The sequence below is a fragment of the Chiroxiphia lanceolata genome, chromosome Z, assembly GCF_009829145.1.
Source record: "Chiroxiphia lanceolata isolate bChiLan1 chromosome Z, bChiLan1.pri, whole genome shotgun sequence".
In the NCBI taxonomy this organism is placed as follows: domain Eukaryota; kingdom Metazoa; phylum Chordata; class Aves; order Passeriformes; family Pipridae; genus Chiroxiphia; species Chiroxiphia lanceolata.
This window is the reverse complement of record NC_045671.1, coordinates 60,584,000-60,601,049: the sequence shown is the minus strand read 5'-3', so window position 1 is coordinate 60,601,049 and position 17,050 is coordinate 60,584,000. Positions and strand designations below refer to the sequence as shown.

Here is a 17,050-nt window from a genome sequence, read left to right as displayed (position 1 = left end):
AGAGATTGCTTTATATTGAAGTGTAACTAACACAAGTGCAATGACAACTAGATTGGACTGAATCTGCAGGTTAAACACAGCCTTATATATTCAATGAGATTTTTATGCCTTTTTAAAATCAACTTGTAAAAATTCATTTATAAAAAAATAAATACTCAGGCAGCAGAATTTATAAATAATGTAAAGTAAATTGTGCCTCTAGATGTGTATAATATACACTGCTTCTTACTACCTGGCTCATTTCAGCCTCCTTTCCTTTTCACCACTCCAAAAAAAAGAAGCATGTAAATTTGTGATGTTGATAAAGACAGCTGTCATTTCAAAGGGACAGGAACCTACTGGCATTGTCCTGTTGGGTACATGCATGTCCATGTATATACATGAATGTGCATACATATAGACAGCATAAATTAAAAAACTGGTATTTTCTCCATCCAAGTTTTGAAGAAATGGTCTCATGTATGTGTGCTATTTTAAGTGGTAATAAGATAAGCAGAAATACTATAGGAAAAGATTGCTGAAAGACTCATAGAACAACAGGAAAACACACTAAGGTGATTAAATACTAATTTTATTATTATTTTTAGGCCCTAAAATCCTATGAAAACTTTTCTTTTTGTGTATGTGTGCTAAATACTAATCTAATCTTATTTCTTCATTAGCAATTGCTGTAACCTTGAGGAAATTTTTAAGAACAGCATTTATTTACTAATATTCTAGGGTTTAAAATTTGTTTTGGTCACCCCCTTTGTTTATGCATTAGAAATGGAACGTGTTCAAATTTTCAATCCCTGCAGAAAAAAAAAGAAAGTAGAACTTTCCAATGGTGTTGCTCACTAATTATTTTATGCATTAGAAATGGGACGTGTTCAAATTTTCAATCCCTGCAGAAAAAAAAAAAAAGTAGAACTTTCAAATGGTGTTGCTCACTAATTATTTTGGTGCTTTGACAGTTTACCAGCCTGTAATTACTGACTTTTCATATTACTCTGAAATGAAATAGCTGTAGCATGTTCACTGTATTTACCAGGGATGAATCACCTGATGCCTGCCATACTTCTACAGCAAAGGAGAAACTTGCTCTCAAAACTCTGCAAAATACAGTAGTAACACCTTGGGGGTTTGTTTTATTGTTTCCAGGGTGCTGGGTGCACTGCACTGGTGGTAGCTGTGGTGGCAAGGAAGTTAGAACTTACCAAAGCTGAAAAACATGTGCATAATTTCATGATGGACACCCAGCTAACTAAAAGAGTAAGTCACACTTTATATTCACAACTGAAAAGGAAATGTGTATTAATTTATTTCTGCATTTGTTTTAAGTAGTCTCCTACTCAATTCTCCTGATGAACTTTTCATGAGTGGGATTTTGAAAGAGTAGAAATTGAATACCTTGAGTTTTTCTCTGAATTGAGGGCAACTCAGAGAAAACTGAGTTCTCAGAAACTTTAGAGGATTTGAATGTTCTTTAGAGGTTCCTTGTAGCTAGAAGATAATTGGTGTAACCATCAGTTAAGTGCAGTGAAACTAGGCTATTATATTAAACTAAAACCTTTTGTGTGGCATATGAGAAGAATATAACTTTTTTTTAAGCTAAAATAGATGAAATGTCCAATACATCCAAGAATTTCAAGCTGTGAGAGATGTTCTAAGGAAACAATATATTCAGGGTTTGTGAGGAAGACAATCTTTCCCATTTTTTTTTTTTATTCAACACAGGTTTATTTAGCAGCATATAGTACTAGAGGGCCCTGAAAGATGTTTGTATATAGTGTTTTTAGAAGAGATTATTTTTAAAAAAATAGAAATCATTAATATTTATAAAAATATTTTAAAGTAAAAAAAATGCAGCAAACAAGGTAGTCGGAAACCTTATTTACTTAAATAAGACAGGTCAGTGTTGAGAGAACAAGAAAATGAGTAGTGGCTGCACAGTCCACTCAACTTGTTTAATCTTCATTATTGAGAAGAGCCAATGTGGAGGCAAAGGTCAGTATACCCACAATAGTAACTCAGCAGAGTTTCTTCTTACTGATGGGTGCAGAGGGATGTCAGTGCCTGAGATGGAGACAACAGTTCTGCTCCAGGTGAGGAGGGTGGCTGCCTCCTCAGCACAGCTCCCTCAGTGCTGTGGAGAGCTGTGTCAGCAGTGTGCTGAGAAACACATGCTGTGTTTCTCAGCACACTGCTCTGGTTGTGCTGTCTCTCTCATTTCTGTGCTGGTTACCGCTAGCAGCCTGGATCTCTTAGCAGTGACAGTGGGGAAAGACTGAGTGGGAAGGCAGTTGTATAGGTACAAAGGGTGTCTGACAGGAGGTGTTTTTCTGATCTTGTTGAGTTACACTCCTACTACAGTCGGTTAAGACTGCAGATATTAGACTGCAGAACACAATTTGTCCTTTCCTAACAGTCATTTTTCTAGTGTAATCTGGCAGCTGAGCTCATAATGTCTTTCAGAAGAAAAGAAGGTTTTGTAGAGATTGGCCATATCTTGAGTCTGGTGTTCATTTGTGACTTTTGAAGTTTATTTTATTCCACTGTTCTTCATAAAAATCTAAATATCAGTCTAATGTGTTATCCAAGTGGTGCTTTGGTAGCTTCAAACTCATGAAACTTGAAGCACATAGAAAACAAACCAAGTAAACAAATCCGAGAGGCGCATTGGGTCACAAGTAGTTGTGCAGGTGCTAGAGAGCTTTCTTCACGTCCTGGAGACAGCCATACCTTATGGAAGTGTAAGAGCTTGTTAGAGACTGTGAGGAGCTCTCTAAAATGTGAGTGTGCTCCCACTAGAGGACTAAGGTTCTCCAACACTTACAGGAACCCACTTACAGATGGGGACCTCTTGCTGGGAAGAGCTATTGCATGACATTCCTGCAGTGCCTTTACTTAGATGCTGACTTAGCTCTGACACTGCAGTGACTGGAATGATGTAAAGCTGGAGAGAGAGAAAATAAAGATGAATAATAAAAACATTTTTGCTTTGCAAGTTACCTAGTCATTCTGCCATTAATCAACATTTCATTGAAATTATTTGTCTGTTGTTTTCAAGCATTAGTGAAATTTTTGGAGGACCTAAAAAAGAAATGTAGGTACTCTTACCTTTAACATTTTATGGAAAGCCACATTTAAAAAAAATGAAATCACTTATGAAATATAACTCTGTCCACATTAATTGACAAGATATTTTTTCATCTTCTCAGAGAATAATAAAAAAAGAAACAAGATAAACATAAAAAACCAACCAACCAACCAAACAAACAAAAAAAACCCCTAACCTGTTTAAACAGCTCTGGAAGCTTAAAAGACTATTGTATTCCTAAAAGAATTAAGAGGTACTAACCATAGAACAAGAAAGAGAGAAATGTTATGGTCCTATTAAATGCAGTTATTTACCATACAGATAATGCATTAATATTTCTTCACTGTAATTTATATTGCCATAAACACCAAACAGTGCTAAGTCTCTGAAGAGGGAAAAATTATTCTGGGATGCAAAAAGATTTGATCCCAATATCACATCTATAAGTAATAAGGAAATCACTCAGCAGTCCCCTTAATCCAGTTATTGCTTGCTCCCCTCACTGCTGCAGCTTCTTGATGTACCTACTTCCCACAGTTAAGGCAGCATGTTAAGAGCTTTAGAAAGAGGTTATACCAGAAAAGTGGAAACATAACGCAATACTACTTTTGTCAGCTTGGTGTTTTTCTTTTATTAAACAGGTGAAAAATGCAGCGGCCAATGTACTCAGGGAAACATGGTTAATTTATAAAAACACAAAGCTGGTTAAAAAGATAGACCATGCAAAAGTAAGGAAACATCAGCGCAAATTCTTGCAAGCTATTCATCAGTAAGTACTATTTTGCTTTCATTTTCCTGTCAAGGTGTTTTCTCTGTTAGTTTCCTTTTCCCTCATAGTCACTCTTAGTCCCCATGTCCCATCCTGCCCCTCTTTTCTCTCCCCCCGCCATTCCCTTCCCTTTGTAGAGGATTGTTGATTTTTCTGTTAAGAATAAGGCAAAGATAAGGTTTTACTATATTACCTGCCTACAGTGAATAAAAGGTATGCTGGCTGTTAATCTCCATATAAACTTGTTAATGTTTTTTAAGAAGTTTCCCATGCTTCTTGAATTATCTAAGACTTTTTTTATTCTTTGCCACTAAAACTATCCTTTTTTGTTATTCATTTGGTTACAGGTAGTAAGATGCAAGCTACAATAGACAGAAGAAAATAAAAACCGTTTTCTTTGTAGTAGGTGTTTTAGTATTTTAAAATCAGAATTATGTGATAGAAGAGAGCCCATGAGCCCAGCATCATTGCACAGCCCAACAGAATTTAGTTCTGTCTCTCCATCTCTCCGCTGTGTATTCTCAGTGCATAAGATCAAATGTTGGTATGTCAGCTATGACCCCTGACATCTGTTCTAGAAAATGGGAGTATGTGCCAACAGTCATGTGACCTTTCAGCACCTCTGGCATTATTGAAATGAGTTCTTCCCTCTTCCTGAGGGAGTGAAAACGAGCCTGAGACCTAAAACCAGTAGGATTAAGCTGTACCATGGTATTACCAGACTATAAGTATTTATCTAACATTTGTTGTACATATTTGTCATGAAGCACATCAAAATCATCAGAATTGCACAATGGTTCAATTACTCTTCCTTGAACTACGTAGGAGGAAAAGACAAACAAAAAAAAGAGGCTTTCATCTCCAGGAACCAGGATTCTTGAGGAATGGTCAGGACCTATTTGTCTGTTCTGTTGTCCCCATCTGTGACAGCCATTTGTACAGCCTATGAAATTAGTTCCCATGAAATACAGGGGAGATGTAGATAAATTAAATAAATTTAATTTCAAACTCATGGTTTGATAACTTTTAAGTGTCAGTCTATGTCTAAGCCAACTAGTGAAGAGGAGGAAGCAAGCATCCATCATGAAATGAACATCTATGTGTCATCTTGCAGGGAAAACAGGAAGAAAAGGTCACGTTAACACATTTCATATTAGTATATTTAGGGTAACCCTTTCTTTCTCTGTTTCATAGCAATCTTTTAAAGCAAAGGGTAGCTAAGCTTAAAGTGTGAAGTATTCTGTAAACCTTGATTACTGTTATATTTAGCAAACTTGCAGGGGTAGATGCCACTGTGCTATAGTGGAAATACTTCAAGAAATAAAAATACAACAAAAGTTGAGGCATTTTTATGTGGATGTAAAAGGTATATTTTCCCAGTTTGGTCATCCTGCTTAGCTTATAAGGACTGGGAAGCGGAGTGGAGTGGCAGGGGTTCTGGGAGAGAGGATGGCATGTCCTGTGCATCCTTTGCTGGACTTGAATCCTTGATTGCAAAGGTTATTAACATTCTAACTTGGCTATTTATTTTGTCTGTACGTGTGTCTGCCTGTGTGTCTGTGTGTATGCACACATATGTTCGGAGAAGAATCTAAAAAGCACAACAGGCTCGATCTCCAGCTTTATATATCATTCAAGAGCTCTGCAGGATGTAAAGTGTTGTTCTGCACCTCCCTTAAAAATTAATTGGTTAGGTGGGGTGAAGAAGGTGGCAACAGTAATTTTTCCTGTCTGTGACAGCTAGACTTTGAACAGCTATGTTAATCACTTCCCTCTTTCCTTTAGCACTTTGGACGCTAGCCCCAAAACTTTTGTATTTAAGAAAACAAATTAACAAAAGAGAATTTTCTCAATATGCTGAAGGATGCACCATGGATGAAAACATTGCTCTAGCAGTTTGTTTTCTTCCTAATGTAGCTGAGTAGATGGATGCAAATTAATATTTTATCCCTTTGCATCTTTGAACATTTTGACTTATGATTTTCTGTCTTTCTATCTGGATTCTTAAGTTTTGTTTGGTCCCTCTCCTTCATCTTTCCAACCATTTCACTGGAGACAGAAATAAAAAGAGTGACACTGCAGGGCCAGTTTTATAAAAGAAACCAGAGCAGATCATGGTAACAGTCTCAAAGTCATGGTCACAGCTCTAAAATGCCTTCAGCTGGTCTGAGTCTTTTTTGCTTCTCATGCACACTAGATAACATGAAGGTGTAATCATCTAAATGGTAACATTAAAAGGCATGTTATGTAATGTATGAATAAGAAAATCTGCAGATCATAATTAATGGGAAGGTTTGAAGATATTGCAAGTTCCTTCATCATGAATGCAAGTGAGTTAGACTCTTCAGACAGCTGACTGAAAGAAGTAGGAACCTCTAGGACTTTCCCCCTGCTGAATCGAGCCCACTGTGCTCATCTGGTTGTTTTAGTATATTTTACACTTTGTTTTCTTTTGTTTTGTCTTTTTTTTTTCAACAAAATGAAAATAGAGCTCGGAAGTAAGTTGTATAAGCTGTTCCTTTCTAAATTTGCAGAATTTACCACTGTCTGCATGCAAAAATTAGAGTTTTTATTTGTGAACTTCAGTGGTCTGATTGCTACTGTGGAAATGCGATCCAGAATCATGATCTTTTTCTGTGATAAGTGATGTTCATTGAATCTAAATTTTCTCTTAATGAATTTAAGAGTAAAAGTCTGATGTTTTTCTTTAAATCTGGCTGCTGCAGCTAAAGACTTGCCATTACTTGTAAGTTCTTACAGCCTGTGATAAGTATTGTGTTTGTTACCATGGAGAATTATCATGTTGTTGTCAACTGGTACATGTATTACTACAATAACAGTGGATTTCCTGGAATTTGAAAATTAAAATGTCAAACAAATGAGTCAATGAATCTTAAGAAAAGCAGAAAACACGTTCTGCAAATTATTTGAGAGATGCTCACCAAAACACTGGGGTTATCATTCTCCAGTCAAATCCTTATGTGCTCACCTTCAAGTAATTACTCTGTTCTGAGACTGTAATGATATAATTCCATGCCTTGGAGGCTCCTCCATAATTTTGCTTTAGAAAAACTCCATCTTATAGCCTCTGAAAGCACCATTCCTACAGTTTGCATTTATGTTGTGCTCTGAAAGAAGCTTCCAGGGGAGGAAGAGCATATGACATTCAAGTAACAAGCCATTGAAATGCCAGTTTTATGTTAACAGTTCATTTCTACCTTAACAGAGTTATTTCCATTTATTTTAAAAATATATTTTTAGATTATATTTCTCTCTCCACAACTTATTTTCCCATGGCGGTTAGTCTAGATATGAAAGGAAATGCTTGTAAACTTAAGATATGAACAGAAACTTTCTAATTTTGGAATATCTTCAATAAAGCTTTCTTTAAACTAGCTTTCAAAGTAATACCATCACTGAGAAATGGGCGGAGAATGCATTGGCAACCCACCTGCTGCCAAACTTACTTCCATTTGACAGCTAACCAAATTGTTATCTTGGTTGGCCTTTGACATCCTAGTTGACTGAAATGGTATCTTATCACACATTGTTTATAAAATTACATGTTGTTTTTGAAAAATGCTATTTTCTGCTTAGAACAGCCACCAGAAAAGTCATTGAAAGTCCAAGTATTTGTCTGTTCTGAAATGTTGAACAAATGACTCGTACTTAAGGCAGAAATTGCTTATTTGTGGAAATCACATCTACAAACCACTCCTGTGGTAGTTAATTTGGAGAATATGGGCTTTGTATCAGGGAACACATGAGAAAGGTCATGTGTTGATGTCTTTCAAAGAATGTGCATAACTAATAATAATGCAGACGGGTACTCATGAAAGAAAAAAATATACCCTTGCTGCTTCTTTCATAGTTTTCAGTGTTGTAGTTTAAATTGTGCATTGCAAAGGAATGTCTGATGTGAATTGAAAATGTAATCATTTTTAGATTCACAAATTATCTAAGAAAATCAAATGTATTGGCAAGTATGTTGGTTATTTAGCTGCTGGTAAGATGGAAGTTCTATTTAAAGTAAGGAGAAACTCACTTATCACTGTATTTCCATCAGGTTCAAACACCTGCTAACCCAATCCATTTCCGACAGAACAGGGCTAATACCTGTATCTAGTCATGTAGGCATGGGAAGATTCTTGATTGCTACAACAATAATGACAAAAAACCAGTTGTTCTATGTTTCTTCCTATATCTACTTGTCACGATACTGAGGCTTTGGGGAATGTTTTGGCTTTCTTTCATGTAGTCTGGATAAACTGTTATCTCCTTTTTTGAATTCAACTTTGACCATGGCAAATGGTATTCTCAGGGACATCACATTTCCTTGCTCTTTCCTTTTTTGCGGTGTTGAAGAAGCATGCTTCTCATTGTAGTAGGCACATGACCAATTCTGACTCTACACAAAGTAGTCAAGGCATTGTCCGTGCAATTATTTGCTCCTGTAAGTTTGTGCATGCTCTTTAGAAATCCTAGTATGGCAACATACAAAAAATATCTGACTTAAAATTCCACTTTTTAGATTAAGAAGTGTAAAAATGGAACAAAGGAAACTGAACGATCAAGCCAACACTTTGGTGGACCTGGCAAAGGTTAGTAGGCAGTTACTGTTGTTTTAACATTCATCCTTTCAAAATTAAGAGTTCATAAGTGAAAATGTTATGCATTATACATACAAATATTGTTGACAAGGTTGTTATTTGTAGCAAATGAAAATATGTGTGTGTTTTGTGGTAGCACCTACTGAATGAAATGTCTTATTTATGATTCTGACCAAAGTTTGAATACACTGTATTTATTTATTTTTTTGTACATTTGAAAAAGACTTCACAATTGAGAGGCTGATCATAAGAGCTCCTGAAGTGACTGCAGTGGTCATGGTAAATGCTGAACTGTGAGTGGGTTGTAGTGGTGTAGTGCTGTGTAGTAAAGAGATTTACCATCTGGTGATAGTGACTGTGCTGTACGCGACTGTGGTACGCAGCCCCCACCTAGACTGGAATTAGAGCTTTTCTGTTCCTGTTGTCTTAGGTAGCAGTGACTTTCGATAAGTTTAAGCTTGCATTTATTTAAGTTTTTATAATGAGTAATAGCTGCCTACTTTGCCAATCCATCATAAGACTTTATTAATATTTTTTAAACCATTTAATTTGAGGTAAAAGAGGCTATTCAGTTGCAGGCTGCTTGTTTATTGTTGCCGGGATTTGTCATTAATATAAAATAGTAACTAGACAGCTAGAGGTCTGAGCTGATACCTTTTCAGATTTCTCATTAGACCTCAATATTTAATGGTTACTGTGATCTTAATATGAGGCATTAACAAGCTCTTCCTAAGGGTTTCTTGTACACCTTTTCATTTACATCAAAATCCTCCTTGACTCAAAGTGCATCAAAGCAGAGATTAAACTCCTCAGTTTTCATTATTCTCTTGCTATGCAGAACCACCTGACACTTCAGTTTGTGAAAATGTAATTCAGTCTAATGCTTCTGGCAACTGCTAAGGACTTTTAAGATACTATTTATTATAGACTGTTTCTCTTTCAAGGGTTATACTAGCATCCTGAAACAGAAGGCAGAGAAATGGGTTATCAACACCCCTGTGATGCTGAAGTGCTTTACACTTCAGGCAGTCAGTCATTCCCTTTGGATGGTTTATAAACTTCAACCAGTTTGACTACTGAATTACATCAGTTTTAATTCTAGTTTAATTAAGCTGAAGTCTCAGTCTATGAGGCAGAAATTCAGTCATTATTTTTAAGCAACTACAACTCGCTATGAAATAATACATTTCAGATTATGTTTTTACTGACCACTATGGCATTTTAAAGTGCACTCTATATACTTACTGTAACCAAACTGGTTTTTTTGGAGGGAAGATAGATTGAGGAATGCAGAAAAAAGAAGCATATAATTGAGTTTTTACTCCTTGTGCTACCTTTCAAAACCAGTCCACTCAGCTACTCCTGCTACCAATTCAAGAAAACCTGCTCAGTTTGAGGAGAGAGTAAATAAATAACATCTGTGTTCTACTTAGAAGAATGTGTCTAAAACCCAAGTCAAGAACAGTCAAAGATGAAGCACAGCTTTGGAGCTATCAGTCTGCTGGTGGCTTACAGAACTGACTGCTCAGAAAGCTTAGCCTGGTGCACTGCCAAGCACCTGACTTTCAAAAAAGTGTTTGGTCTTTCCTTTATTGCATTTAGACTTTGACATCTAGAATGCTATTCAAAATTTATTGCATTTATGCTCAACAGATTTAGTGGAAAGTTTATTCTACTGTAGTTTAATCTACAAGGAAAATTATGTCACAAGACTAGATATTATTATAAAACTCACATCCTTTTTTTTGTGAGGTGCAAAACATTTACAAAGCCTTGTAGAGTTGTGCTACTTATTACAATACTTGTAAGGTCTCTCTAAACTTTTATTTACATCCTTCTTCTTTCAGACTCAAAACATCATGTATGACATGATTTCTGACTTAAATGAAAGAAGCGAAGATTTTGAGAAGAGAATTGTTACTCTGGAAACTAAACTGGAAACTTTAATTGGTAGCATTCAAGCTCTCCCTGGACTGATTAGCCAGACAATCAGCCAGCAACAGAGGGAATTCCTCGAGGCTCAAGTACAAAATTATGATAAGCATGTTGCCTACAGTGCTGAACGATCACGATCTTTGTCAAGAAGAAGGAGATCATCCTCCACAGCACCACCAACTTCATCAGAGAGTAGCTAGAAGAGACTAAGTTAACTGCAAATAAAGACTTTTTGCCATCATATGGTCAATATTTTAGCTTTTATTGTAAAGCCCTATGGTTCTAGCCAGTGTTATCTGGGTTCTGATGTCAGAATCCTGGAAACCTGAATACATTTTAGGCCAAAATGAGTGAAAACTCTTCTTTTTTCCCCCTCCTCCTCTCAGATGCACAGTGAATGCACCTATTATCGCTATATTAGATTGTTCTTCCTGTAATTTCACTAACTTTTTATTTGTGCACTTCAAACAAGCTTTACTACTAAAGTACATAATATAATAAAAAGGTTAATTTCTGCACATAGTTGCTTGGTTACTTGGACTTAACAACCAAAAAAAAGCTCACAATCAAAAGGCTTAATTATGAACTTTTAAGGAAAAAAAAAGTGAAGCTTAATAATTATTTCTTAGTATGAAAGCTGATTGTCTAAACTTTGCTTGCAGTGGAGGGGGAAAAAAATCAATATTAATCTAAAAGTGTGCTGTATCTGTATAGTAATTTTAAAAGGTCACTGACAGCTTCGATTTCTGAAGTGATTAATTAAAAATATAATTTATCCTAGAAAATAAATCATGAAGTGATCTATGGGGATTTTTAATCTTGGGGCTTTTGTTTACCATGCATTGTTACGCACACACAGACATAGATTATACATATATACTTATGTATATAAAATTATTTAAGCAATGCCTGTGGCAATGATCTTTTAAACTGACTATTTGTAAAGCTACTGGCATGCAAGAAGCACAGGCGAAATTCCTGCTTATCTATTCAGAGTCTCACAATTATGCCAGGTAAGTATGTCCAGATCAAAAGCATCACTTTCAATCCTGAAGTCTCCTAATAATGCTCTTTGGGTTTTGAAAGTGTTAGGTTGCTACTTTCTTCACTCCCTTCTTTGTGTTTAATGTTTCTGGAGTGAATGATTGACACACAGACTTGCAGTATACACAATTGTGTGATAGCAGCACAGTGTTCTGTATACATTATATTTGGGTAAGCCCCATGGTTCTTGCTATGCAGTCAAGCTTAGCAAAACACTTTTAGCAATATTTCCAAAAATACTTGTAAAAAGCCAGCAGTAGACAGGAGTTATGGCACTCTGGTATCTGTAGTACTTTACTTTCATGAACAAAAAATAAGGTCTCCTGCTTTTATTAAAAAAAAAAAAACACAAATCAAAACACAAACACAAACTAACCACAAAGCATAGTGTAGGCACTTGTGAAAAGGCTCTGACTGACTTATCTCCTGGTTTTTATCCAGAGTAGCAAAACTAGGTAAGCTTAAATGCTCAGCGTATGCAACTTGCATTCACAATTCCTAGTTAGGAAATTATTTGACTTTATGAAATATTTTTTAGGACTTGCTATTTATGAAATATGCTAGTCCAGTCTGCCCCTCCCCCAATTTACAGACAAGGGTGACGCTGTACCTGAACAAGTAGACTTGTCTGACTGTTTCCAAGGAATACTATGTCTACCTAGAAGTAACTAACTTGCACGTTGAAAGAATTGCAGATTGCTCTACGAGACACTGTGAGTTCTGGTCAGTTAGAACAGGCAGGAGAGAGTAATGCAGGAAGTCATGCCAGAGCCTTGCCGGACAAGACAGAAGAGCTGTTCTCTCCAGCAACTGTAATTTCCCAAACCAAATACATAATCTGAAAAACAGCAAACACTTTATGTCCATTTAAATTAAAGGATCTCCTTTTTCTGGTGCTATAAATGTATAACTGATGAATGTAAGTGACATCCAGAGGCATTGCATGTTTATGAAAAGGACAAGAATTTCTCCAACACTTGTTATGTCCTTCAGAAAGATTATGACTTTGCAGTATTTTCCCACCTAGAGCAGGACAGTTGCATGCCTTTGGTGTGCCTTATTTACAGACTGTGGTATTTTGTGACTGGAAATAACAAGCAGTATGCATAGTATTTGCTGTTCTGCTTTTGTTTTTATGAAGTTCATTTCCAGAAGAAAAGTTGGATATTATATAGTGCTAGTACTTTTCTCATCCAGTCCTTAACTAGATGAGATTGTGAATGGTCATGTGGCCACTTGCTTTACGCTGCTGGCAGGTTTAGAAGTAGTGATTAATAATATTGGAATTTTAATACTAAAGTTTTAGTATTCTTTTTTCTCTCTTTTTTTTTGTGTGTGTTTAATTTAGAATACTTTTCCTGGCATTGAATGTGAAATACACTTGCTGTAGCTTGAATACATTCCCATTTGTCCTGTCAGCTTGAACTAGCTCTGTCATTGTTTACAACATTTTTTGTAGGACCCATTTTTTTTTTCTCCTCTGAATTGCACAACAGGATTTTTTAAGAACTTTTTTAAGAATTTTCAAAAGTCCACTTTGAAAATTCATGTCAATCTTTCAATTTTAATTGAGTTCCAGCTATAAGTATTGAGCTGGCTATTTCTGTTGTGAAAGACCAATTGTCATCTTTGACCTCTCAATTTCTTTTACACACTAGGACTCAGGAGCCTGAACTTACTAAATTCTTGCAACAGCTTTATGCACCTATGAGATGCATCAGGACTATCCCCCTCAGTAGTGTTCTGTAACAACCTGCCAGATTATTTTGGATTTCTGTCTTTGTTTTTAAAGCAAACAAGAAGTGATGACACCATGGAATAGTCCAGTTCCATGTCTTAATTTACCTTAAAACTCACTACAAATATTTTATCTGTGTTTTCAGTACAGGTGATTCTTTTCTTGTACTACCTGGTTTTAGAAAATGCTTAAGTGGTACATGTGAATCCAGTACCTGAAAAGACAGATATAAACTTCTATTATGAAAAGCACAAAGCAATTTGGTTTGATTTTTTTACTCCTGTCACAAAATTCCTTTTCATCTTTCCTTGTTTGACTTTTGTAGTACCACAAATTCCATTGCTGATTTTTTATTTCCAAAACCTACTCCTTTAGTGTTGTTAGAATATGAGCTCACTAAAAGGAAAGCATAGCATTATGACAGATCTTGGAAACTGCTGTATAGTTAAATGTCGATTTTTCTCTGAAAGATTGTTTATAAATGACAAGGACTCTTTTTCAAAGCATATGGCATATTTACCATGTTACAGTTGTAAAGCTTCATGCACCTCTTGCCTTAGTTTCACTAATAGGAAAATTCAGCTTTCAGTTGCTATTATACTCCTCCTTTTCACTGCATTCCCTACACTGATTCCATTTATCAGTTTCCTTGGAGTCTGACCGAGACTGAGCAAAGATACCTTGCTTGTAAGGACTGAAATGCAAGATCACAAATAGGCCTATTCACTATGCTTAAAACTCAGTGCATTGATTTAAACAGTGCTTTTTAGTTACATTTAGGTTTTTTGCAGGATCAGAATAACACATTCATATGTATTATGCTTGCAAATGCTCTGCAGTTCTTAATAATGCAAATCATTAGCTATTGTAAGCCTGCAGACCTTTCCAGATAGACTTGTGCAACTCAGCCTTTCTTTTCTTCCTGCTGCTCGGTAAGGAAGGATCTGATATGGAGAGAGGTTCACTATCTAAAAGTTAAGCATCCAGGTTAGAAGCTCGAAATGCCTTCTGGAAGTCCATACCTTTCTTTGTGAGCTATTTAAAAACCAGGGCTCCCCAGACTGAGTCTGAATCACTGTCATCATTAGAGGTCAAAAATAGGTGACAGGCATACTGTTTTACAGATTGTAAAACTCTTTCCATGTCAGATCATATGTGAACATTCAAACTGATATGCCACACACTAAAAGCATATCGAAGCATAAAAGAATAAACGGTTTAAATGTGTCTAAAATTCAGAATAAAACTTATTACCCATATCAATTAAAAATGAAAATTGTCTGAAAGCTCTTTTCCCCTAACTAAAAGATATGAAAAATTTTAATAAATTTTATGAATGTAAGGAAGATTTTTCTGATTAGTGTGTTCTCTCCGTCTGCCAAACTTTTTGTTGTTCATACCCCTTTTTTAATTATTAAAGTCCTTGAAGTCTTTCTGCCTATTTAATCCACATTCAAAATACTTATTAAGAGGTGAGAAGCAACAAATTAAAATGGGGAAGGTAGGAAAGAGCTAAATGTGCCTCATTTTCAGAAACCCACCTCTGCTTCAGCATATCTAACTGCTTCAGTAGAAACATACACAAATTTTAGCCACTCCTGGCTACCTAGATATGAGCCAGTTGTAGCCTGGGAATGTATGGCCAGTCTTCGCGAACGAAGATTTGGGAAAGGTCTTTACCCTTCGAGCCTGCGCAGTGGATTTTTTTAGGTGAGACACAGTGTGCGCTGAGCTGAGCCCACCCTTTAATCCTGAGGTTCATCTGCCGGGGCCGAGCAAGCCAGCCTGGGAATAGCAGTGCCATATCAGTACAGTCCTGAGGTGGGGCTTACACACATTTAGAGCCAACCATTTTTTTATGTGGAAATTTATGTATAAGGAACTTTATATATGCATGATAAAATTAAACTGCATCTGTCAATTAGGGCTTATGAATCTGGTCTTATATCTGCTAGCATAAGTGCAGAGAAGACTGAGCTGTAATGTATATTAGCCTTTTTACCCTAAACCTCTTAAGGCGTATCTGTAAGGATCTTTTCTCTCTCCATGACTGAGAGAATAAAGAAAAAGAGATGTTTAGGAGATGCTTTGCATTCAGGTGTACATAGGTATGGTTCTGACCTGCCTGAGTGCCTCACTGCACATCAGCTCTGGTCTAGAAACCACAGGGTTTTACTCATTCCACAAAGAACAGGTTTCTCTCACTGTAGTGTGAGTAAGCACAGCACTGAGCAAATAAGTCCCATCTCTCAGGACCAGCCTGGTGTGCAAGATGATCACAATAAATAGGAGAGTTGTGTTAATTTATGTCACTCTGCTCAAGACCCATGGCTTAAGCATAGCACCAAGCCCAATGCAGACACTTGACTCCCTGCCAGGAATTGCTTGCAGCTGGACAGTACAGCACATGGATGGAGCAGGTGCAGCATAGTCTGGACTAGGGTATGTAGACATGCTAAAATGGAGGCAGTTCCCAGAATTAGCATCATCATACTGCTGTGTACTGTATCCCTTTATTACAGTGATATAGTTGAGGCTCTATTGGATCAATAATATTCAGCCCTTTACATGAAGAAGATTCTCCTACAGAGGACTGCAAATCCTTTCTGCTTACTGGAGGATGTGCAACACAGCTCCAGTGAAAGAAAAAATATAAATCACAGTCTCAAACCTGTTGCAATCTAACATGGCAAGTAACCAAATCAGATGGAGTAGTGAAGCATAAAATGCTTTAGGCTGACTTCCCTTTCTTTTAAATTCACTTAAACCCATTAGTATCTTCAAATATTGTGGAGAATCTATACTGCTTTCAATTATACATGAAACAAGCTACAAGAATTTAGTTAGATTAAAAGGTTCTACTTTAAAACTATGCCTATTCTGACCTATTGTTCCCTTTCTAACCTGAATTTCCAAGTAGCTTGAATCTGAAGAGGAGATGTATGTTCTCTTATGTAGATTACAACAAAGCAGGTCTCTGAACAAAAGAGCATCTCCAGTCCAGATAAATGACTAAACACCATGTAGCACCAGCAACAACAATGAAGGTAAAAAATTTGAGTAGGTGAATTGTCCAGCTAGAAGTGTCAGCACTTAGAAGAGGTTTAAGTGAAGCCTCACTCCGGGTCTGAAATTCATGGGAATCAATGAAAAGTAAGAGACTGTGCAATTATATTTCCTGACAATGATAATAGGGACACACTGTATGTGTTTAATACTATCTATCACCTTATATGGAGAAGCTGTCAAACTATTAGAGAAATATGAGGGCTGCTCATCACACAGGTGTAAAACAAGTCTTTTTTTTAACAAAGAGCTCCAAACTCTTACAGAAATATGAAGAAAACCTGAAAGAGATTGTGCTGGATTATTGTCTCAAAAGACAGGCACCTACCCTCCAGATAAGTTGCAAGAGATGAGGTTTCAAGTGGTCTCAAGCAATGATCAAACAAAAAGTGTACCTCAGGAGCAGTTTGGAACTTACAGAACTTCAATATACAATGTGCTGGGAAGCACAAATCTGCCCAAAATGAAGTGTGGCAGTGCTCTGTTACTGAGTCCAGACTCCTGATGGAGAGGTCAGAACTGTCCAGTGATACGCACTGACGTGTGTAGGAGAACAAGAAGTCTGTCTTAGAATCACTCCTAAACTTATCCTGCAGTTTTAAGTAGTGTGACATGCTAGGTAACATTGTAGTAGCAATCAGAGCTCCAAGATGTTATTGTTGCAAACATGACTTAGCACAGATGCATGTGCTTTGACTAAGAGGCCCCTCGATGGCTCGTTCTACTCCCTTCATTGCTCCAGCCCACCTTCAACCCTTCACTTTATGCATTTTCCTCCAGCAGCTGCTGAAGGCTGGTGACCATTACTG

General features: G+C 36.7%; 1 protein-coding gene across 2 annotated transcripts in view; it reads left to right on the top strand.

Annotated features, from left to right (window-relative positions):
* Positions 1-14,515, top strand: part of KCNN2 (potassium calcium-activated channel subfamily N member 2) — a 76,631-nt gene extending 62,116 nt beyond the window's left edge. Inside the window, exons 6-10 of one of the 2 annotated variants that reach the window (XM_032676027.1) lie at positions 1,141-1,251; positions 3,721-3,848; positions 6,338-6,346; positions 8,380-8,449; positions 10,306-14,515. In XM_032676027.1, the coding sequence (XP_032531918.1) occupies positions 1,141-1,251; positions 3,721-3,848; positions 6,338-6,346; positions 8,380-8,449; positions 10,306-10,593 (606 nt within the window). In that variant the 3' untranslated portion in view covers positions 10,594-14,515. The remainder of the gene's footprint in view (positions 1-1,140; positions 1,252-3,720; positions 3,849-6,337; positions 6,347-8,379; positions 8,450-10,305) is intronic. The other variant, XM_032676028.1, reaches the window with a different exon arrangement.
* Positions 14,516-17,050: the final 2,535 nt, after the last annotated feature.